The sequence below is a fragment of the Crotalus tigris genome, unplaced genomic scaffold (assembly GCF_016545835.1).
Source record: "Crotalus tigris isolate CLP2741 ecotype Arizona unplaced genomic scaffold, ASM1654583v1 scf7180000024506.7606697, whole genome shotgun sequence".
NCBI lineage: Eukaryota > Metazoa > Chordata > Lepidosauria > Squamata > Viperidae > Crotalus > Crotalus tigris.
The window spans coordinates 1,991,914-2,015,299 of NW_024100678.1; the positions used below are offsets into that span (position 1 = coordinate 1,991,914).

General features: G+C 37.1%; 1 protein-coding gene across 7 annotated transcripts in view; it reads right to left on the bottom strand.

Annotated features, from left to right (window-relative positions):
• Nucleotides 1-19,001, bottom strand: part of CARD10 (caspase recruitment domain family member 10) — a 42,887-nt gene extending 23,886 nt beyond the window's left edge. Inside the window, exons 1-9 of one of the 7 annotated variants that reach the window (XM_039333620.1) lie at nt 18,686-19,001; nt 18,538-18,582; nt 16,145-16,263; nt 11,924-12,145; nt 10,788-10,925; nt 9,359-9,684; nt 4,375-4,554; nt 1,189-1,344; nt 429-554 (exon numbers count right to left, since the gene is read on the bottom strand). In XM_039333620.1, coding sequence (XP_039189554.1) covers nt 429-554; nt 1,189-1,344; nt 4,375-4,554; nt 9,359-9,684; nt 10,788-10,925; nt 11,924-12,145; nt 16,145-16,199 — 1,203 coding nt within the window. In that variant the 5' untranslated portion in view covers nt 16,200-16,263; nt 18,538-18,582; nt 18,686-19,001. Of the gene's footprint in view, nt 1-428; nt 555-1,188; nt 1,345-4,374; nt 4,555-9,358; nt 9,685-10,787; nt 10,926-11,923; nt 12,146-16,144 lie in introns of all 7 variants that reach the window. The other 6 variants (XM_039333624.1, XM_039333621.1, XM_039333622.1 and 3 more) reach the window with 6 other exon arrangements.
• Between the last annotated feature and the right edge of the window lie 4,385 nt (nt 19,002-23,386).

Here is a 23,386-nt window from a genome sequence, read left to right on the forward strand (position 1 = left end):
CAGTAAAATAGCTATTTGAAATATAGAGAAATGAGAATGCATTGACATATAATTCAATCAGTATACAATTACTTGTACAGCAACAGCAATGGAGCAGAGCACATTTAATAAAAATAATCCAAATAACCGGGAACTGGTGTAAATAAACAATCCTGGCAGACTTCTAGATGTTTCTATCTGATCTAGGATATGAGGTCATATTACACAAGTATCTATGAAGAACCACACTGAGAAACAGGATGGATTGGAAATATAAAGCAAGCATCATTCTTCCATCTTATCATTCCTACATGGTTCTGTATTTTTCTATTACTTTGAGTAGCATGAAATAGGGTAGCAAGAATATTATTACCATAACATGTGGTTTAATCTTAACTGTATACCATAATTATAAGCCAAGGAAATATTTCAGAGGAGAAGCGATTTACCTGATCTCTTTCCTTCTCTATCTCCTCTAGCTGAGAAAGCACAGTGTTCATTCTGTGCTTATACAGATCACAATTCTTCTGCAGAGTATGGAATTTCAATTGTAAATCCTCCATTTCTTGCAGATACTGGAAAAGAAATTTCAGAGATGGATTATTTTCCAAGTAAATGTTCAGATCCTAAACAAAGGCAGTTGGAAGTTTGCAATCTCTTTTCAAAAGAAGAAAGTGTTCATGCATCTGTTCTGCATCACTTGCACCCCATTTTCAATTATCAAGCATTGCTTAGGACAAAGGGAGTAAATTTAGAATTTCCAAAATAGAAAGCATGTACCTGATGTTTAAAAGACATTAGAAGAAGGATAGGGGAGATTTTTTCTGCTGAGGTCCAAATTGCCCTAATGATACTCTATGAAGATATTCATTCTAACATAGTGAGATCCAGAAATGAATAGTATTAGAATCTTGTTTTCTTTTTTATATACCTGTTTGCAGGGATGGAAGTGGGATAGCATTATCATCTTCCATTGCCTGTTTCAATTTGCAAAAGATTCCTTCCATAAGTTTTGCTGGCTTTTTTCAAAAGGGCAGAACAAAGTAAGGACTATCAGTGACCAGAGTCCAAAAATATCTTGACTGGTGCTCTGCTTTTAGCCCATGGCACAAGCATTCCCTACTCACTAATGTCTGGAACAAGGATTTCATGGCTGTTCCAATGTATCTCCAAGCTTAAATGTCTGGGGTTAAAGTTACAGCATCTTACCTTATCTCTCAGCTGTTCAGCACACTGCAGCTCATTCTGTAAGGAGCTGAGCTTCTGACACAGTTCCTGTCGGTCTGCTTGTGCTTCCTTCCAATCATGCTCCAGAATGTCTAGAAGAACCCTCTCAGAGCCCGGCACATGGTCTTCCCTTGCTTTCTAAGCAGTAAAGAAGGAAAGTCACTCATCTGTTAGGACAGAGGTCTTCAAACTTGGCCCTTTTATGACTTGTGGACTTCAACTTCCAGAATTCCTCAGCCAGCATGCCTGGCTGAGGAATTCTGGGAGTTGAAGTCCACAAGTCATAAAAGGGCCAAGTTTGAAGACCCCTGTGCTAGGACATAATAATTTCAGGATAATTAAGGCATTGGGGGGGGGGAGAACAGAAATCGGTATGCTTGCCTAAGAATATTTTAAAATATCTCCTCCAGAGTAGAGTGCTCTATCTATTCTACTCTTTGGCTACTTGACAATCTCCAGATGTGTTCAACACTCTTCATCCTCAGTTAGCCTTGGAAGGCCTTTTTTAAAGAAAGGCTAACTACTTCAATATCTATATATCTTCACTACCATCAAAAGTGAAAGATGCATTTGTGCAATAAACTTCATACCAGTGTCATGCCATTTTTAATTTCATGTCCACTTTTAAATAATTCTGAATCCTCTAGCCTAGTAGGAATTCTGAAAACTGCCAATTAGCAAGCCTGGCCCCTTAGTTTCTAAGCAAAGAATGGCTGTTAAATCTATTTGAAAGCATAAGATTGATGCAGTTTAACAGCCTTTTCATTCATTCGCAAGAGCAGTCTGGGATATTCTGCTGCCTGAGATGGAGCAATGAATGGTGCCCCTGCTTCCAAAATCAAGATACATTGATTCTAAGGTCAGTCAAGTTACTGTCTTCTAAAACAGAAAACCACACAAGCAGATCTCTCTCTTCCTTGTCAGTAGAGAAATATATTCCACAATTATATACTGGCTTCCTTTTGAAGCCCAAGAAACTTGTCTCAATATCTCTAACAGTTACTTCAGTCCTGATAGTGCTTCCACAGGCTGACTCTGTATCTCCCTGCATTAAACCAGTAAGCCACAGTAGCTGTCAGAGCCAATAATGTATAGGCAGAATTCTAGTTTTGATTATATTTAGATGAATGATATGAGGGGATCTAAGCAGTGAAAAATACTATTCTAAAGAGACAAGCTGTGTCAGACTGAAACCGTATAGTCAAAACATCATAGCTAAGCAATGTTTTATGGATGATTGTGAACATGGGCAGATAGGCTCATGTCTTCCAAGATAAGAACCTTACAATTTCATGCTTTCTGGGACGCATTCTTAAACTACTCTAGATAAAAATTATAGAGTATAATGGAAATGGCAATATTTTGCTGTGTATGTAATAGATTTATACAACTGATTGCATCCATACGCTTCTTCCTTACCAATACTTTTCTTGAAAACTATATATTCTTCCTGGTTAAAAAATTAAAGGGATTTGAGAAAAAGGAAGAATTTTAAACCAAAATATACTGTATTTAAGTAACATTCACTAAAACTAAAACAAATTAGAGTAAGTTGTACATCATGAGATAACTTATATAAATAACCAAATAATTGGAATCCACAATACAGGATAGTTTTAAATCATAAATTCAATGAAAATTTCAAAACTATATATATATTCGTATATTTCAGGGTAAAAATAGGGGTTATTTGGTAACCCAGATATAACAGGCTGTTTACATCTCCCAAACAGCTGAGAATCACAGCTGTTCATACCACCCACTGATATTTTAGCAGCATCTAAGCCAGTGCTAGAGGCCCTCTTTTTAAAATATGTTTTATTTTTAGCACTCTACCAACTTAGGTTCTAATCCAGTACTAATGCAAGAATGAACACAACTCTCAGGCAATACATAGTATGTTTATAGCTGGGTGGCAAGTCTTACACTTATTATAAAAGACTACTTTGTACTGAAGCTACTCAAGGAGAAACATTTGTCAATGTTGTGATGAGGTAATTTAAAGGGAACAAAGACTGTGATTCACAAAAATACAAGGCATTGCTGGAAAGGAAGAATAGCCTTGCTGGCATTCACCCTTTAATTGTTTAAGGTCTACATATAAATCACACATATAACTAGTTTAATGTTTGCCAATCAGATGCCCTTTAATTGCACTGGACTATCATCTGTATGCTTAAGTTCCAACTGGAAAATAGTAGTAGAAGTATAGTACTAGTAAAAAAATCATCATCACTCTAGCCATTGTCTATCCACTGCAGGATAGACATGTTTCCTACCAATACAGTCCTGAGCTTTCTTTTGCCAATTGGGCCTGCAATACTTGCTTATGTCATAGATCCATCTTGTTTTAAGTCTCTTTCGTGGACACTTTTTATCAAGTGGGATCCATTCTATGACTACCTTGGTCCACCTGTCATCATTTCTTGCTATGTGACCAGCCCATTTTCGTTTCAATTATAATAATAGTCTTTATCACTTGGTTTTAAGAAAAAAAAAAATAACAGTCCTGGAACCAAAAGACTGGATTCATACATCACATTACAGAGATTTGTTTTAGTTTGGCATAGTTTACTGTGTGAGCACTACAACTTGCAAAGCTTTGTTTATGGCTTAAATGTGATATATGAATCAATTGTTTACTTGTTTATTAAACAAACCACAACTAAAACAAATAAAGTTAGTGTGAAGTAGCAATCCAGTCACAGGCCCAGAATGAAATTCTAAAATAGAAGTTTTAATTATATGCAGATGAAATGGGTTTCCTTTAAAGTCCTCAGCAGCCTTCCCTGACATCTGGGTTCCAAATGTATAAAACAATGCACAAATTACCCCAAGCCTATTTAACCTTTTACTTGAAAATTTATGTGAAGTCCAAAACTTCTCAAAGGCACCAAGTAAGAAATCTGGACTATACAACAAAGAACTTTGGAGGGTCCATAGATGAAATCTCACAGCAGACCATCAAATAATGAGGGTCTAGCAGCACCTGATGCTCTGAGTTATGATGTTTGGGTTCCTCTACAACCAAATAATTTTTATAGAACAAGGTTGCACTTTCAAATGCTGTCCCGGTTTAAATACAAAAATGAATCCATACAGGAGAAGGTTCAGAGTAGAGAATGCTTCTACGGATTACTCTCAAATCCATGTTTTTTCAGAATGTACCTGCATTGCATTCTGCAACTCTTGAAGTGAGGCAATTAACCTCTGGTTCTCAGCTTGCAAATCAGAAATGTCAGTAAATCCATGATCCTCCATCTCCCGCTGAGGTGTCATTAATGTTTGTTTCTTCAATAAGGAACACTCTTCCTCCATACTAGCGATCTTGCATTTCAATTGATCTATCTGAAATTTGGAACAGATAAAAGACTATTACAGCACAATATTGATTGTAGCACTAGGCAAACAAGTAGTTTACATTTGTATAGGGCTTCATTTTGATTGGGAAGTTAATCAAAATAAAGTCCTACATGAAACTTTTTAATGGTTCACAGTCAATAAAATATTATAATTAAAAGGAGTAAATTGGATATAGATGAGTTCTCTTCACAATATATACCCTATTTCTTAATTTAATAATGGATTTGTGGATTGGCAAGCCAATCATTTAATGGCCACATGCTCAAAAGCATTTAAAATAATAGGTAAAAAAAACCCAGAAGATTTGACATGCCTTCTCCAATTTTATTTCCTCCAGCTAGACTTCATCTCTCATCATTTATGGCCAACACATCCAAGCAGGCTCACTGACATAGGATGGTGGAAATTGTTATTCAACATGACTGGTGGCAACTAGTTTGAGGAAGGCAGAATAGTGGTTTCAGAAAATGTCTAATCTAAACACATATATAGATTTAAAGTTAAAGTGCATAAAGAGGAAGCAGACATGCCCATTGCTCAAAGTGAAATTCAAGTAACCAAGGGGCCGTCTAATAAATTCTGTCAAGTATCTTGAGTGAAACATTATTTAAAATGGGAACTTGACATCTATTTTATACCCCTACCTGCTTTTCAATTTTTCAAATGTAATCTAACCTGGGATTCGTCTCACGAATCTACCAATCTCCAGAACAAATTCTGGTGATTGGCACTTTAGATGAATCCAGGGGTTGCATTTAATTTGGAGCAATTCTAAGACTGCTGAAAGCATCTAAAAGGAAGACACAAGGATAATCTAGCTAAACTCACATCTTAGACCATCATGGACAATGTTTGGTAGTAGGAAAGTGGAAGAAAAGCCATACTGAAGTAAAATTGATGGGTTGCATCACACACATAGGCAGGGTTGGGATTTTTCCTCTTTTCTGTTTGAGTGAGAATTATGCTTTTTTAACAGTGTTAACTTGGGTTTATGCTTTCAAGTTTCCATGTCTTTCCCATCTCAAAATGGAAAAAGAAATCATGCCCCCAATTTTGGAAATAATGTCAGAAAATTCAACAGTGTGGTCAAAATGATTTTAGGGGCTAGAATTTAAAAAAAAAGCACTACCAATTTATGTTTTAACCAACAAGAAGAAAACAATCAAGATCCCTACACAAAAGGAAAACATACAATATACTGAAACCGCAGCACACAATACTCCATCATGTTAAAGTGATCAATGCTATAAGATGAGATTCTTAAGTTTTTTTTCTCTCTTTTGTAAATATAGTCACACACTAGCTCTATTCTATCTTAGCCTGGGTTGTTCAAGGTAATTTATTTATCAAATTTATGCGCCACTCATCTCACAGTACAAGAACCATGAAGTCTGTATTTCATATTTTACCTTTACCATAAAATCAATAGTCTCAGGTAACTTTCATCTGCTATATGGTACAATAATACCAGTTTATCTGATGGTTTTAAAGATTTTTGAGATAAAGTAATGAAGATGACTATGAATTCAAATATTATATGCAAATAAATTGATATCATGCTATAAAATTGGTAGTTTCATGCTTTAAGCACAAAGAAAGATAAATGCTGAAATAATCAGAATCTAAAGCAAATCTTGAAATAACCAGAATAATTTATATGAAGTATTTCATAGCATATAAGTACATATAAATGCACTCTCAAAATTCATCCTACATTTCAGAGAGATACAGTTAACATGAAAAGATGCCCCACCTCAATTATAATTTATTTAACTTGCTCAAAAGAAAATTAGGAATAGTTCTGCCATGGCCTATAAATTAATGCTTCCCAGAGCAAACACGAAACCACTTCAAGCTCAGATCTAACTAAAAAAGGCCAGGACTGCCACCATCTATCATTTTTACAGCATCATCAATATGCATAGGGCTTTGAACAGTAAAATAGCAGGTAGTGGCTTATTCTTCAGGGACATAACATAATTGGAAAAAGAGGGGATATAATAAATATCTGACACCATATTATTAAATGCAATTATAATTTACACATATCCTTAGATAAGTTATAATCTGGAGGGTCAACATAAGGCTAAGCAAAAGAGACAAACAAAAGGCCCAGAATTTTATGTGTTAGGAAAGCAAGGAAAAACTGAATGGCTATCTAGAATTGCTGCTATACCTAGAGGCTTGCCTTGCATGCAATCTGATAGATCCATTTAAAAAGAGAAAGTCCCAAGAGATATGGGGGAGACTGAGACCCCTGACAACTACTGCCAATCAGAATAGGCAATAATGTATTAAATAGATCAACAGCCTGACTTAGAATAAGGCAGTTTCTTTTTACATTTACTGATGTCTGGGAAAGATGACTGGACATATTTGGAACACTGGGAATTTTGAACTGCAGATGAGAATATTGAGGAGGGACCATAAGTCAAGAGTTAAAGTCTTTCTTTGTATGCAACACATCCCAAATTTAATTCTGACACCTACAGTTTTATAAATATCAGATATGCAATGGTGTGGATGTGCTTTCTACATAAAATCCAACAATTCTTCCTGGTTAAATAAATTATATTAATAATTTGATAGTAGAAAACAACTTATGTTCCAAACCAAACTAACTTTTTTTTCCTGGGGATACTTTAAAAGAACACTATTTGTTACGCATGAAACTACTATTTGATTTTCATTAAGTCCCATTATTGCAAAAGAACAGTAAGCACAACCCAATCCCCACACAGCAAGGCCATAATCTTGGGTTGTTTGGCCTTTCCCATAAAGACCTTTTTGACTTAGTCGAAAGGATCATCTGAGGTTTACCATTTTAATAGGAGACATTTTGCTCACTCCCATTCATTGCTTATGTCATAATTCTATGTGTATTACAACGGATAAGTCTACAGTAAGAAAGAATCCTACACTGGGACCAAGAACTGGACTTAGTCTTCTGGCCCATTCCAACTCTGCAAGAACAGATGAATACACCAGCTACAAAAGATTATAAAGAGAGATTGCAATGGAGACTGAGTAATACTTCAAGGAATCGAAGGATGCCTTCCTAAATGGTTAGGCAGGCTCAGATTAAAACGGCAAGGAATAGGTAGACTTGCTATGATCTATAGTACTGAATCTGATACTTGTGCTTAGGGTTTATTTTTAAACTGTACATGAATAGCATCTGAAATATTGAATAACATGGTATTCTGGGTTGTTTTGGTTATGTCTATGTCCTCTTCTTTGTTATTGGTTATCTTGTTGATTCTGATTTTGGCTTTAAACCTATGTTTAGTTGCCCAAAGTTCTGTTGTGTTGGGCAGATCTAAAAAATCAAATCAATAAATAAACGTAGATATGCTCCTATGGACCCATACATACATTGCACTTGCTATTTAGAACAATCTTGCCCACCCTGGACCACAACTCCCAGGTAAGCAATTCTCAGAATTCTCACCTCTGGCCATACTGGTTGGGAAGATGTATGCAGAGGAGCAGGGAATATATCCCAGATTCTCAGTCATCCAGGTCATGGTTGCCCCAAAGGTGCTTTTTCAAAAGGCAACAGGAGTTTATTTTTTCTTGAAGACATTTCGCTTCTCATTCAAGAAGCTTCTTCAGTGCTCCAGAACTGAAGAAGCTTCTTGCATGAGAATTGAAACATCTTCAAAGAAAAACAAAGTCCTGTTGCCTTTTGAAAAAGCACCTTTGGGACAATCATGACCTGGATGACTGAGAATCTCCATAGAAATCACAACTATATTCTATCTTTCCTCTCAGAATTTACAGAAGCATAAAGGATAGTGGAAAGTCTCTCCTAGTTTTATCCCCATTACTGCAGCTCAATAACATAGATTAATCTGAGACTAATTTCCCTGGGAAATTAGCTTTCTGTCTAAGGTGATTAGGTATTTTGCAATTCAAAAAATATCTGCTGATCATACAGCAGATCTAGCAGAAATGCACAATTACACCAAAGAGAAAAACTGTTAGTTCAGAATAAATTTTAAAATATATTTATAAATCATGTTTTTGTTATTAACTTATCTAACATAAAGATTCATAAACACAAGTGCCAAACACATTTGTTCAGTCATTGATTTTCCAAGACTCTGTTCAAATCTAAAACCACAAATCTATCCTCCCTAAAAAGGACACCAGCAATGTCAAACTATGAAAGTTCAAATTTCCTAGCTAATAGGGATCACAATCAGGAAACTCATGTTGAATAGAACCTACACTCAACTTGGCACAAATACAGTTTAATTTTCAAATTTTCAAAATGTTTAACAATCTGCATTTCACAAATTTGTGGGAGTAGGGGTTTGGCATTTAGGAGTATCATCTGGGTCATGAGTTACCCTGGAGGTAAGTGTAGATTAAGTATGTTTGGGCACACTTAGGAGAAAAAACTTAGAGCAGATAGGAAGGGACAGCAGTAAACTCAGCAGAAAACAGAATTAGAAAGGTAAAGGTGAAGGTGAGAGTTCCTCCAAATGAGCAATGCAATGAAAAACTATGGAACAAGAGAAGCAATTTTATACCAGACATAGCAGAAAGTGCCAAGAAACTGAAAGCAAGATGAACTGATTTTCTGGTACTTTTTTATATATTTCTTTTTTACTAGGATTTGTAGGAGACATTTACCCAAACACTATTTTAATAACAAAATAACCCTGGATCAAGAGAAGAGAGCTTACTTTAATTTGGACATAATTCCATTGTACTGAATTGCAAATATTAGCATGCATTCATGTGTGTACATATAACGGCATGCACACCCTGCTCACCATACCCCAAGTTGCAGATCCCTACTCCTTAAGACAGCAGCGTTTTTCTCTTCGCATAGTTGTGCAAAGCGCATGGCCAGCAAATAATTTTCATCCTTCAGCCTTAGCAACTCCAGGCTCTTGGTATCCCACTCTTCTTGGAACCTCTGCCAACCTTCTTGCACTTTCTGTAATCCCTGGAGCTGTTGCTTCAACTGGCTACATTCCTTTTCTAAGCCTTGGTTTTTTATCTGGAGCTGGTGTTCTTTGGCCAGGTGCTCCTTTCGTTGGGCCCTCACCTTCTTCACCTCCATCATCAGGAACTGAGTCAGGCCTTCAGGACCCTCCTCATCTGGAAAAGGGACAGAGGACGATCATCAGATTAGTGCCACGAGTAGACAAAATGCTAGGAACCATCAGTCAGAACACCTCATGTATAATTCAATAATCCAACTTGCTTCAAACTTAATTTGCAAGCACTTAATATGTGAAATAGTCTGTTTATAAACATGCATGTATGCTTAAAATTTGGGTCAATCATCACTGCGAGCACATAGCTGCATAAGGTGCAAAAGTAGCACTTGTTCATGGTAAAACTGTTCTATAGAAAATCTATCCATCTGACACTTGTGGCAAACAAAATTCCTTTGCTCAAATCTATATGAATATACATACATTTCAACTTGTATTTCCTGAGAATTGCACCAGATTCTCTGTGAGGCCTGTTTATTGTTGCATACTTCTAACATGGAGAAGTTTCTCCAATGCATACCTATTATACACATATTTTGCATTCAGAAAACACAAACTGTATAATCACATGGTAATTTATTAAAATGCAAGCAGATTGGATTATTTTAAGAGTAAGTGAGCTCAAACTATATGTTTTGCTTTTATTTTGGGAAGAGAGCTGTTCAAATAAAAATAACATTTGTTCACAGATAACAATATAGGACTCTATTCACATATAGCAACAAAAGATATATCAGTGGAAGCTGCAGAAAAAAGGCAAAACAGTTAACCAATATACAGAAACATAATCCTGATATCATGAAGCATTCTCTATTACCACCCTGAATAGATGATATTCCTGGTAGGACAATTCTAAAAAATATCCATGTGGCTATTTCTATTTCTGCAAATCTCAAAATCAGATTGCTTTGATGACCATTATAAAGCCAGTCCTGGAGTATCTAATCCTCTAAATGACAGCCACTTTCTGTTAGGAAAGCATTCAAAACAAAATCAAAACAGGACAAATATAGACATTTCAGTACAATACAGGCCAAGCAATTTCACATAAAATTCTCAATACCAGCAGAAAGTTGAATAAGGCATCTATTTATGCATATATACAAACTGCGTTATCAAGAGCTTTGAAGGCCCTCCTTCACCCAAAGTAGAATCAAGCTTCTCTAAATCTGACTGCATACTGTGTTTCTTACAATCTCTTACCCAAGATCATAGAGCAACGCTGAACAGGTTGCTTTCCCGTCAGTCGGGTGAAATGTTCAGGGTAATAGAACTCCAAGGACTCCAAGAATGCCTCGTAGCCTCGCTTCCCTCGCCTTCGAAGGATATCCATCAGGAGTCCTGCAGAGGGTTTTTTAAAAAAATGCACACGGATAGGGTACAAATGGTGGCTTTATGTGATTAGCAACCAGAATCCTAGGTTTGGTATTTGCATATCACATGAAGCCATCATGTGCCAAATTCTGGCTCATTAAATAAATTATGATTTTTTGAATAAACAATTAGCTAGGTTTACAGTCACAGTAAGCCATAATATAGGATTTAATATGGTAGCCTATTCCCATTCTAGAATTATAAAGCCAGAAACTGTAAACTTGGTCTAACCTTTATAAGAACCTTTATAAGAACAGCAATGGCCTTTTCAATTTACAGGATATGAGAGTCAAGTCAAGACAGCAGGATTTAGGGAAATTCTTTAGGTCTTATATAAGGTTAAGCAAAAAGGAAAATACAGTCCTCAAAAGTTATAACCATAATGGAGTCTGCCCATCAATGGTTTATTATGGATGCAATTTTGCTGAAAACCAGCAGTAAATGTGGTGATTCACTTAATGACCACAACTAAAAAAAATGTTGTAAATTCACTTAATGATCACAATGCTTGGCAACTAATTTTCTGGTCACAATGCTTGACAACTAATTGTAGATTTATGTCAATGATTACATTAACATACTTTTGCTATGGTCAACTGACTAATCAATAAAGTTATACAATACTATACCATTCTCATGTTCCATCACCCTCAACAGCAAAGGGAAATAAAAAAAATCAATAACAGAAACTAAAAAGAAAGAAGGTGGATTTTGTTTTTCTTTTTGCTGGACTTTGAGAACATCTAAGTTAGATTTCAGTTCCATAAAGCCTTAAGGTAAAAAAAAAACTGCTGAGCTACATGGAGATTTGGTCTGCTCTAGCATGACTTTTTTAAGGTACACAGAGCCACGATGGGATCCCTTCCTTTCATTCAAGAGCCAACTAACTCTCTATATTGTACTTTAAACAAAAAAAGAGACTTTTCACTGATTTCTCCTTCATGCAAATTCCAAACATCTCTCACCTGTTCGGTTGCTCCTGCATGGGAATCGATAGGCACTCAGCACCTCCTCTTCGTCTTGCTCATCTATCACACGACACTGACGTAAGTAGGGTGTCAGCTTTTCTGGATTCAAAGAGCGAGTTAGTTGGTGTCGCACACTCTCAATCTTCTCCCACAAAGCTTCCTCTTCTTCTTCTTCTTCTTCAGAAAGACTTTGGACCTGGATGATATCATCTTTAGGTCCTATGAACACATATTAAGTGGTACTGAAATTAAGGACATTAATTTCCTCAAGTGCTTTTAAACAGTTTGGGAGTTGGATTTTTCACATCATTTTAATAGGGCTGTTCTTTATTGGAGACTGAGCACCACAAAGTATATTTATTTTTAGACTCTGGGCAGCTTACAATATTCAATAAACACCTAAAAAATATAACTATTAACAATCAAAGCATCAAAATTACAGAAAACTGAGCTAAAGTTAAAAAAAAGTAGGTGAAGGGATGTTAACAATAGCAGAACCACCTCACTAGCTCACCGATCCCTGCAGTTGCCAGGCCTGCTGACACAATCAAATCTTGAGGAAGTCTCAGAAGCTCAGAAAAGATGAGGCCAACCTCATCTCAGGTGAGCAGAAAATTCCACAATGTGTGGGCTGCTGCAGAGAAGGCCCACTTCCTAAGGCCCATTAAATATAACTCCCTAGATCAGTGCTTTTCAACTCGTGGAACACGTACCACTGGTGGTATTTCAGCACCTGAGAGGTAGTATACATATGACAGGTTGAAAAGCACTGTAAAAAAAGGGTGTAAAAAAAAGTGTAAAAGTATAGTGGTGGGGATGAGCTGAACTGGCGGCAATGCCGCAGAGGCCTGTGGGAGAGTCAGCTGGAACTGTGGTGTTGCCAGGGCTCTGCTGAGCACCCAGGATCTGCATGGGGCTCCAGCTGATTGGCGCTTCTGGAAGCAGCTCGCAGCCTTGGGGAAAGGAGAGCTGCAGCTACACCAAAGAGAAAAGAAAGAGGGGGGGGGAGAAAGGAGCTGATATAAAAGGTTTTGGAGGGAAAAAGAGAGGAAAAAACCAATGTGGAAAGAGAAGGGGATGGAGAAAGAGAGACAGAGAAGAGGAGAGGCTTCTTTGAGTCAACTAGAAGGAGAGAAGGGACTAGAAGAGTGCAAAAATTAATGTCAGAGAAACAAGCACAAGTTTCCCATTAATAGTGTGGTTAAGTGGGTGTACAGAAAGTCCTCAACTTACAACCACAATTAAGTCCAAAATTTATGTTGCTAAGTGAGAAATATGTTAAATGCGTTTTGTGCCATTTTATGTCTTTTCTTGCCACATTTGTTAAGTGAATCATTGCAGTTGTTAAATTAGTAACACAATTCTTAAGTGAATCTGGTTTCTCCATTGACTTTGCTTGTCAGAAGGCTGCAAAGGGGGATCACATGACTTTGGGACACTGTGACCATCATAAATATGAATCAGTTGCCAAGCATCCGAATGTAAATCACCTGATCCTAGGGGTGCTGCAATGGTCATAGTGTGAAAAATGGTCATAAGTCATTTTTTTCAGTGCTGTTATAACTTCGAGCAATCACTAAGCGAAATATTGTAAGTTGAGGATTACCTGTATTTTATCATTTTTCTTTTTTTTTCTTTTTTTTGGGGTCATCAAGTTTTTGACACCTTGCTAGGCAACTGGTGATACTCAAATATTGCCATATCCTAAAACTGGTACAATCTGTGAAAAGGTTGAAAAGCCCTGCCCTAGACCACGGAACCTGTGACGTGCCCTCTCTGCTGGATCTGGTGAGATGGCAGATGAAGTTGGAGCAAGGCAAGCCCTTAAATAATCTGGTCCCATGACAAGAGCTACATTCTGCATGTATATAAAATTAAATTTGAGTGGGGAGTCTTGGGGAATTTCTTTGTTTTTTAAAACTATAACATTCTTATTTTAAGGCACACAAAATAGTAATGACCATGCACAAGCTCAAGAAAAGATGTAGCTGCTTTAACATGTTCCAAGAATATGCTGTCTACCTACAAAATCTCTAAATCACAATTTACCTTTCAAATGCAAATCTCCACACAGCATAATAATAATAATACATAATACATATTAATTTTCCTATGCTTTTCATCTCAAAATGACAAGAACTATTAAAGTCAGAATTAGCTCCAAGGGTTGTAAAAAGAGAAGTCTGGGACCACATTTAGCATGGTCTGCAAATTATCAACTCTTGAGAAACAATTACCTGCAAATAAACACTATCAACAAGGATGACAGAGACATAAAAACAATTCCACATTTTAATGCACTTCAGATGGCTGTACAAGCTGGAGATTAGGCCAGTTTAATTGAAGACATCTATTATAATTACCAGATATATGAAATCTTGGAAGTAAGTCCCTAACCAAACATCTAAATTTTGTGACTATTTTTTTCTGTTTTTAATCTATTTCAAACCCATTTTTATGGTGAAACCTTTACTTCTTATTCCTGTCTTAAACATGGAATAATTTAAATGCAGTTCTTTGGCTCAAGTGATCCATGCAATTTTCAGCCCTTAGTTTAATTTTTGAAACTCTCAGTATCATCCAAGCCTCCAAATCTATTGTTTCTCACTCTCTTTCTTGTACCAAGTCATGATTTGCTGGACAAACTATAATGGTGGCATTCATACAATTTGCTACACCAAATTCAAATAAACCCCACAATAGTTTAGCACATCATACAACAGCAGAAGGAACAAAAGGCCCAAAGTGGCATGCAGAAAGAAAATAGTCATACAGTCTGACAATGCTGATCTGACTCTGATTGACTGTAGCCTTTATTGGCTTTGATAATAGTCAAAATCCTCCCAACCGCAAGATAAAGCAGAATTCTGGGAACTGAAACCCAGATCTCTTAAAGTGCCCAAGGTTGAGAAACACTGAGCTAATACATACTTATTAGAGACCATCAGTTTGATCAAACCAAATAGAATGGGAGAGCATTTTAGAGTCTATACAGCTCCACATAGAAAGAAAATCCAACTATTCAATAATGTGAAGAAGGCTTCAATAAACAAACAACAGTATGCAAATTATTCAATGCCAAAACCTTAACTATCCCAGTCAATAAGGAGAACCATGTTGGGAGCCATAGGTTCCCTCTGCCCCAATGTCCCTAATATTAAGCAAACTACAATTATTATCTCCACTAAAAAAAGTTAGACTTTACTCCAGGGGACAAAATTACTAGGAATTCATGCAGTCACTCCCTCAAATAAGAGCAAAGCTACTAAGAAGTTGCCAAGCAGCAAGATAAGCTGTTCCATTGCCTGAGCAGACTTCCTGCTATTTTTCTTTTCCCACTTCAAGGAGTTTCCACAGCCTTCTCTAAAGCACTGAACAGTCAAGTAGATTAGCATATCCAAAGTCTTCAAAGATATAGATCCAAATAGTTGGTTTTCTACCAAAACTATTTTAGCAATTTCAGTGATAGCCAGTAGGAATGGATACATTGTACAAGTGTGGAAACAATGGTCACTATTTAATTCTGAAGTCTAACTTTTAACTGCCTTCCCTTAACAAAGGGAATTGGAATTTGACAAGTTACTGAGAACTCAAAAGACAAATTACTAGGAAGCTTGTACATTATGGAAGTTAGTTTAACAACTTTCTGAATAACCCATAACTACTAGGTTCACTCAACAGATGCAAAACCCAGTTAAGCACATTTTGGCTTAGCACAATGTGAGAATACATAATGTAATTCTCAGAGCAAAATTTACTAGTTCAGAAATACTACTAATCTTCACTGAAGATTCACTGGTTGGAATCTTCAAATTCCAACCAGAATAAGAAAGTATTGCAAAAATTTCAATTTACCAGCAATGTGCAAAGAGATCTTAAGCTACATTTAAATGAACAAAAGAAGCAGTAGTGAATGCTTCAGGAGTCTGAGTTCCACAACAGCTTTCCAAATTGGTTGCCACTCATAGTGCAGGGTTTTTAGGAACTCTTTAGTTTAATACATCTGGAGGAATTTAGGTTGGGGAAAAATTGGTTCATACAAAGTTTAATTTTATAGGATAATCTTGTTCAATCAAACTATCTTGCTATAGCAATTTTTTTGTTGTTGTTGTTAAACAGAAGCAGCAAAGTGAAGATAAAATAATACGGTCTACTCTGTTCATGTCACAGAAGCAAAAAGGCAAGACAGCTAAAAAGATAAATTCAAAATATACAGACCAGCTTGTTCTGTGTCCAAAGTCACTGGAATGTTCCATCTTCGGGGAGAATCCATAGCTTGGAATTATTGGGATAAACCAACTTCAATTTTGAGTAGCAGAATTTCTTGAGAGCAACCACTAATCATAGAAAATGGAAGTAAGCTACAAAAATCAATTCTATGATATAGTATAAGGAAGCATCATATATGCATAGATTAAAATCAAAAGTTTATCCCTTACTCTGTCTTCCATAGCAGGAAGAAGTGGGACAGAGGTTCTCAATAAGGTACTACATGGTAAATAAGATGTCAAAGACAGAAAAACAGAAATTGCTAGGTCCCTATCAAATGATACCTGTCCTGTATCTTTCCCTCATACTCAAATGGTTTATGGGTTTCATCATGATTTGATTTTAGCTTACTATAATGACTGAACTTTCCCATCATGCTTTATTGTAAGCCAGATCACTTGTTCAACAGATGGCTTGTTTAACAAATTATATAAATGTAGCTAAGCCACAGAAATAGTCTGGACTTACAAATCATATTAATACATGTTCTATCTTGCTATAGTTTGTTTAATCATAATCCATAATGGCTGGGAGTTCACAATATACTAAGCTCAAACCACATTGTAAGTTAGGCATTTCCATGTGAGATCTTAGTACTAGTTCTTATTAAGGTCGCAATTTTTCCAATCTCATGTTTCTGCCTCCTGGAGCCAAATCCATATATTGATGGCTCAACTGATGTTTTGCTGAAATGGCAGCATTTATCAGGAGTCTACCTTCTCACTAAAAAAAAAAAAAAACATATTTCCCTAGCTCCTCGTTCCCTTTCATCTATCACTTCCCCTTCTGTCTCCATAGAAGGAGACAGTGTTTCAGTGTTTCAAGCTATGTAGAACTGAAATCAGTGGCAGATCGTCTTCAGACCAATTGGAATGGATGGGAAAATAAAAACAGAGCAATGACATATATGTATACAAATATTCATGGCATGATCTATGAACTAGTTACACCAAAACACAATTGGGTTCTTGGGACTTTAACAACTGCTGGCTGATATTTACCAACATTGTCAGATTGGAAAAAGCCATCTCTGCCAAATGATTGCCTAGAGCAGTGAAAATGACAGTCATATTCCTCTATGAGCTAAATGTGAGCAAGTTCAGGTCTTCAATTCTCCCAAGTCCAACTACGATTAAGAGGAAAGGGCCAGAATTCTAAAGAAATTTTTTGAATCATCAATCCCAGACATGCAAACATGTTGCTGATTCATAGCGCATAAATCTCATCACTTACACATAGTTTCCTTGGGGCTATGTATTAGTAGCATTAGTCGTCTGCATAAATTCTGTATCCAAAGAACTATGTATCTATTTCTTGATGGTGAAAGTAACAGATTCAAAATCACACATTCATATAAAACTAAAACATTTAAAATAGTAATTGAGATTAGATAATAGCCACCACATTGTCCGTATTATCTTATTTGCTGTGCCACAGAGATCTTAATAGTACTAAACCAAGTTTTCTTTTGGAAACCTTTTGAGTTTACACATTATCCTCAGTGCGAGAATAAGCATCTCTTGTCTATTAAGCTTCTCAGGGAATTTTGAGTATCCCAAGTAAGTCTGAAAAAGCACAATATCTTGTCTCAATATTACAACACAATATTTGCCTTTTATCTGATTTGCCAAATACTGATGCTTCTTTTCATCCCTATATAATTAAATATCCTTCTTGCCACACCTTTCTCTCTCCTGAAACTTGGTTATTTAAAGTACACATAGTTTGGACTTTGTCATATAATAATATGAATCAATTATAAGGGATAGGTTATGGATAATAAAACTTTTATCCCACCTTAAATGACCTTGTTATTCAAATAGAAACAATGGCCTAACACAACACTGTGGGGGTAGTTTAAGGCATCTGAAATCACAGGTGGTTTTATGTTAAACGACTAAGGGCTTATCCTCAGAACTAAGACCTGATGCCACAGCTCAGATCTGCAAGTGTGAGAGAATTAAAAAGAGGAGACAGCTGTCCAGGTACAGTGCTATTCCTTCACAGCAGTAACTATAGACAAACCTCTCCATCTTCATGGGGGGAGGGGCAGAGGGAGGAAAAAAAGACTGGCTTCATATATCACTTTTAGCCACTGTTTGTTGAATAAATCACAATGGCTGGATTCTGCAAACATCCTGAGTTAGGGACAAAGGTAGAGCAAGCTTTTCCAAGCTATCTTGGGCCTCGTGCCTAAGTCACTTGAGAAATATCATATTTCCCATGCTTATTACAAACTGTATCAGTCAACACTGAAATAGCACCATCTAAGATCCATGGCTCTTTGCAAAGAAGTGGGACAAGGGAGAGAAAGAGAAAATAAAAGACAAATATGGAATCACCTGTTTTACATCCTTGGCCTTAGTTGCTGCAGGATTTGTTGACATCTGCTCAGCAGAAACAAAAGACCCCTAAGCCGCCTCCAGCACTGGAAAAACGCACCGCTTCTCCCGCCTCCCTCACAACTCGTACCACGAAGGCTCGCGTTACCTTAAACTTTTCAGCCGATGGGCTAATTCCAGAGGGAGAAAACTCCCGAGCTGAAGGGGTCCTTCTTCGCGCTTGCCTCCCCTTTGCCCACTTCCCTTCCTCGCCCTCTCCTCCTCCTCACTTACTCCCTCTCCTACTCATCCTGCCGACTTAAACCGAGATGCACACCTGACGGCCGCAGTCACAGCCGCTTGCTCCCGGGCCAAAGAGGTGGGCGGAGAGGCAGGCAGAGACAAATTTACAACTGAATGAAGCATTCGAGGTGGCTTGAGCCAAACAAGTCCCAGCAACCCCTCGGCCTGCTCAGGAATGCGCGCGGCTGGATTCCATTCCCGGAGGGGGAGAAACTCACCCCCGCGGGCGGGGATGGCAAATAAAAGCGGAAAAGAACTCGGAGGAGGCCCGTCGCCAGCTAAGCGGCCCAGGGACCCTCGACCTAATTCTCTTTGTCGAAAGGGGCAGCAGAAAGGGTGGCTAGGCGGAATTTTTATTGTATATCCCAGCGCTTTTCACGCGTTCCTTGTATACACGTTAACCGCAACAGCTTAGCGGCATCGGCGGTGTGGTCACTGCAAAAGCAAAGGAGCTTCGCGTGAGGGTTTGCGGCTGGGCTGGCAGCCGCGTTTAGTCATAACTGCGATAGCTTGTGATTTAAGAGCCTTGTTTGATGGTTTCGTGGGTAGTATAAACCTAGCCGGTTGTGCTTATGCACGGGAAATTTACTTGCAGAGGAGCCTCAGAACCGTTCCTGGGGACAGAAGTCCAGGCACCTGAGGCGCAGCGCTAGGACTGCATTTCGCCATCTGAAAAGCGACAAGTGATGGAGCAGAAACGAAGTTTGGTGATGCTGCTAATACACCCGAGGGCTTGGTCCCACCTCCTGTTTTGTATTTCTTTTTTTTTTCTTTTTTTTAAAGTTATCCGGCTGCGCCTCTACATAGTTAATGATGCTCCTTTTGATTTGTTTAACTCTAAAATGTAACATATTTTTCTGGAGCAAAATAGTACTTTTGACAAGTAAACCATGGGGCTATTTAAAGTAGGACTAGAGTTCCAGAAGACTTAACATTATCATTATTTTTAAGTTAAGTACAGTGTACACAAACTAGGGTGACCCAATAACTTCTGTGTAGGTTCATTGTGTATACAAAGACCATGCCCAATTTAGATCAATGCCACCCTTGCATATTCCTCCAATGCCATTGGGTTTCAAAAGGTCAATGACAGGGATAGCTTTCAGTCACAGGAGAAATGTTCCAGCATAAATAAGCAGCCTTTCTTAGAAGCTTTCATAAGAATATCTGTCCTTACTTTTTCCTTCCGGAAGCCAAACCACGAAAACACCTTCACTTCCTTCTATCCTTACCTGTTGAATGACAAAATTTTCCCACATGCCTGACAGTGGCCAGCATGCCTCCCTGCTTCTCTTAATGCAGAAAGTGAATACAACAATGTGAAGAGTCTGGGTGTGCCATAATTTTCTCCTTGTTTTTCCACTTCCACATATGGGTACCACTTGCAATGCAGAATGCAAAGCAACTACTGTATATTGCTAGTGTTGTAGTCAGTAACAAACATAGTCCAGTGATCTGAAAGTACAGTAAATGCCATTAAACCTATTGGTGTTTAACTACACATAAATTAACCAAAGATTTCCAGATAGCTTCTATTGAAATTGCCAGAGTGAATTAAGGTTCCAGTTTAAAATAAAGGTATATTGTTTTTTACTTCCCTCATTCCTGAACATTTTGGCACAAACTTGAGTCCAGCTTGAAAATCTTATCACCTGATTCATTTGCCTGATTAAGCATTTGGATAAGTAGTGTTCTTATTCCTGCTCTGGAAAAAGAAAACCTTGAGCTGTACTCCCAAACAATGTCCTTCCATTGATTATCATGTTTGAGAAAAGAAATTGCAAAAGACAACCTGTGATGATCTCTATGCAAAGCTTAAGTATTACAGTCAGACTTTGAACTATATGCCTGTGTAGTCCATGATAGTCTCTCTTCTGACTGGCAGAGGCTCTCTGGAATCTTCAGCAAAGAAAAATATTTCTCTGTTTTTAACTGGGGTTAATTATGATTATCCTAGAATTGGCCATCTTGGAATTGAGCACAAAAGCAACCTAGTTTTTCTTACTTCAGTCACCTCCAAAGCTGCATAACAGGAAAACAAAATCAGACTAACCAATGGAATCAATATTTTATTGTTCTGATTTTATACATTTTTAATAGTTAGCATAGGCTAATGGTTAGTGTTGGCTATAAATCTTTTTCCTATGCAAAACAAATGAAGAATTTAAAGAGCTTCTGAGTCTGCAGCTATTAGGAAACAACACAAGGAAGACAAATGCCTCCCCTGTGTGCATAAGTGGGGCAACAGGAAGAAATCTACAGTGGTTTCTAGGGAACACTTACATATCAATATGCAGCAGTAGCAGTCCACGCATTCTGTACCCAAGGCAAAAATATATATATATATTGGTGTATATCCTTTGGTTTTTTTAAAAAAGCTATATTTTATTAAGCTGAACTTTTGTTGTATTTAATAGAGCAACTACCCTATCTTCCAAATCTGATCTATAAAATGGGACACCTCACTCCAGCAAATGGGAAGATTGGTCACAGCAGGCGTGAAAAAGTGCTATTCATTATGCATTTTTTTATATTTAGGAGTTGCATTCTGGCTAACATACAAGGCAGCCCTTAAAAAGAAAGAGGAAGAACATCAAAGCAACAAAGCCAATTAAAATATTTAAAATATTAAAAGGACAATTGAAACAATAAAAACAACCCAATAGCATTAACTATTGATAATGCTCAAAAACTAGAACACTTTTAAAAAACCAACAAATTAACCATTAAAAATACATAAAGACGAAAATATTTAAATTTAATGAAAATCTAGTAAAGCTTGCAGAAGACGGGCAATTGCAGAAAATGGAAATGAGTGTGAAGCTGAGAGATGGCAAACACAAGAAAATGAATTCTTGTTGTTTGTGAAAATAGGCCCTTGAACTAGACAAATGCTGCCTTGGGCATATAATCCTTTCTCCTTAGTAGATTCTATTAGTCACTAGAGTTTGAAATTATGTAATATTCTGTCTTTATTTTAGTTCATCTAAACTCAAGGTTTATTTACCTTTGCTTGTATTTGAAATTACTTGCCATAATAATATTAAAAACTAGTTTATTGCTTCCTAAATCTTTCATCAAATAACTTTAGTACTGTATACAAAATTGCTGTAAGACTGAGTGGTAATAGCTTTGCATTGCAAGCAAGGCTGAATCTGGATTCTCAGGGCATTCAGTAAAACCAATTGGTGACAGGGCTGTGGATAAAAACATCCACATGGTAGCCATAGTGGTACAATAGAAGTTTCCCTTGTTTCTCATGTGTATCACACCTTCTGCCATAAGAAGTATAACCAGCTACAAAGCATTCACTAATCATATTGCTTCTTGCTATCCTCTCTTGCAGCACATTCCTACCCTCACTGCTTTCCTTTCTTTGGGCAAATGTTCACATTTCCAAATAAAGCCCTGTGCTACAGTCACCTACCGTGTTTATTTTCTAATCATTCTTCTGGAATTCATTGAAGGCCTTGAAGCATTCTTGAGAATAAAGATGATGATGGAGATGCTGCTTTCCAGAATGCCCAATTCCCATTTCTTTCTTTAAAAATTAAATTAATGTTAATAGCATGTGAAAAAGTCAGGTGTGTCATGGAGTCCATCAAAGGCCAGTGAAGTTCTGTAAGCATGCTGGTACCCCTCAATACAACACTGCGGAACTTGTTATTAAGCCATCATGTGGTTTGATTTATTTTGTCTTAGCGCACTGTGCGAATCAGATTTACTCAGGGCTAGTTCCAAGCAATTCATGGTTAAAATGAATTTTGGTCTGCCTGTCTTAGATATTCTTCTTTGAACTAGAGTGCCTGCAATTTCCCCAGTTAAGAAAAGAATCTCCTTGCTGCAATCTCTAGGAATGAAAAGCAGTAACATTCTTCCAGGTTGGGGAATTAAATAGTTACATTTAATCAGTAATCAGCATCTATGGAAGATACCATAATAAAGCATTAAATCAAGGTGAAGTGATGGCTGGCAGCATTGTGTATGCTTGGCATGTACAAATTATAGTAAAAATTTTCTTGTACTTAGACAGGAAATGAGAGAGATATGTGAAAGGAATGAAAGGCATGAAAGCTGGTTGGGCGATTTTGGGCCAGTCACTCTCCCTCACGACAATGCATTTGCACGGTTGTAGAGAAAATAGGAAATGAGAGCAGTATATACATGACTCTGATTTATACAAAATAAAGCCAGCATATAAATCTAATATTTTTGTTATTGTCAAACTGAATCAATCTACTACAGGATGAGGGGCTTCTTCACTAATTACAGCATATAAATTCCATACATTATGGAATGTAATTTATCACTCTAGTCCAGTTCAACATGGTACAAGCTAATTTTTTTTTTTAACTTTTCAGTCTGCTTCAAAATCATCCTGACAGCTTCTGTGTCTAAGGAAGGACTACAACCTAACCACTTTACCATACTGGCATTTACATAACACAAACACCATGACTTGGACAATGATCATTGTGCTAAAAGATAAAATATGAATTACATCATCAGTAAAAAAAAAAAAAGCAAAAGCAAATTTCAAATATAACTGGATAAAATAATCCCATAA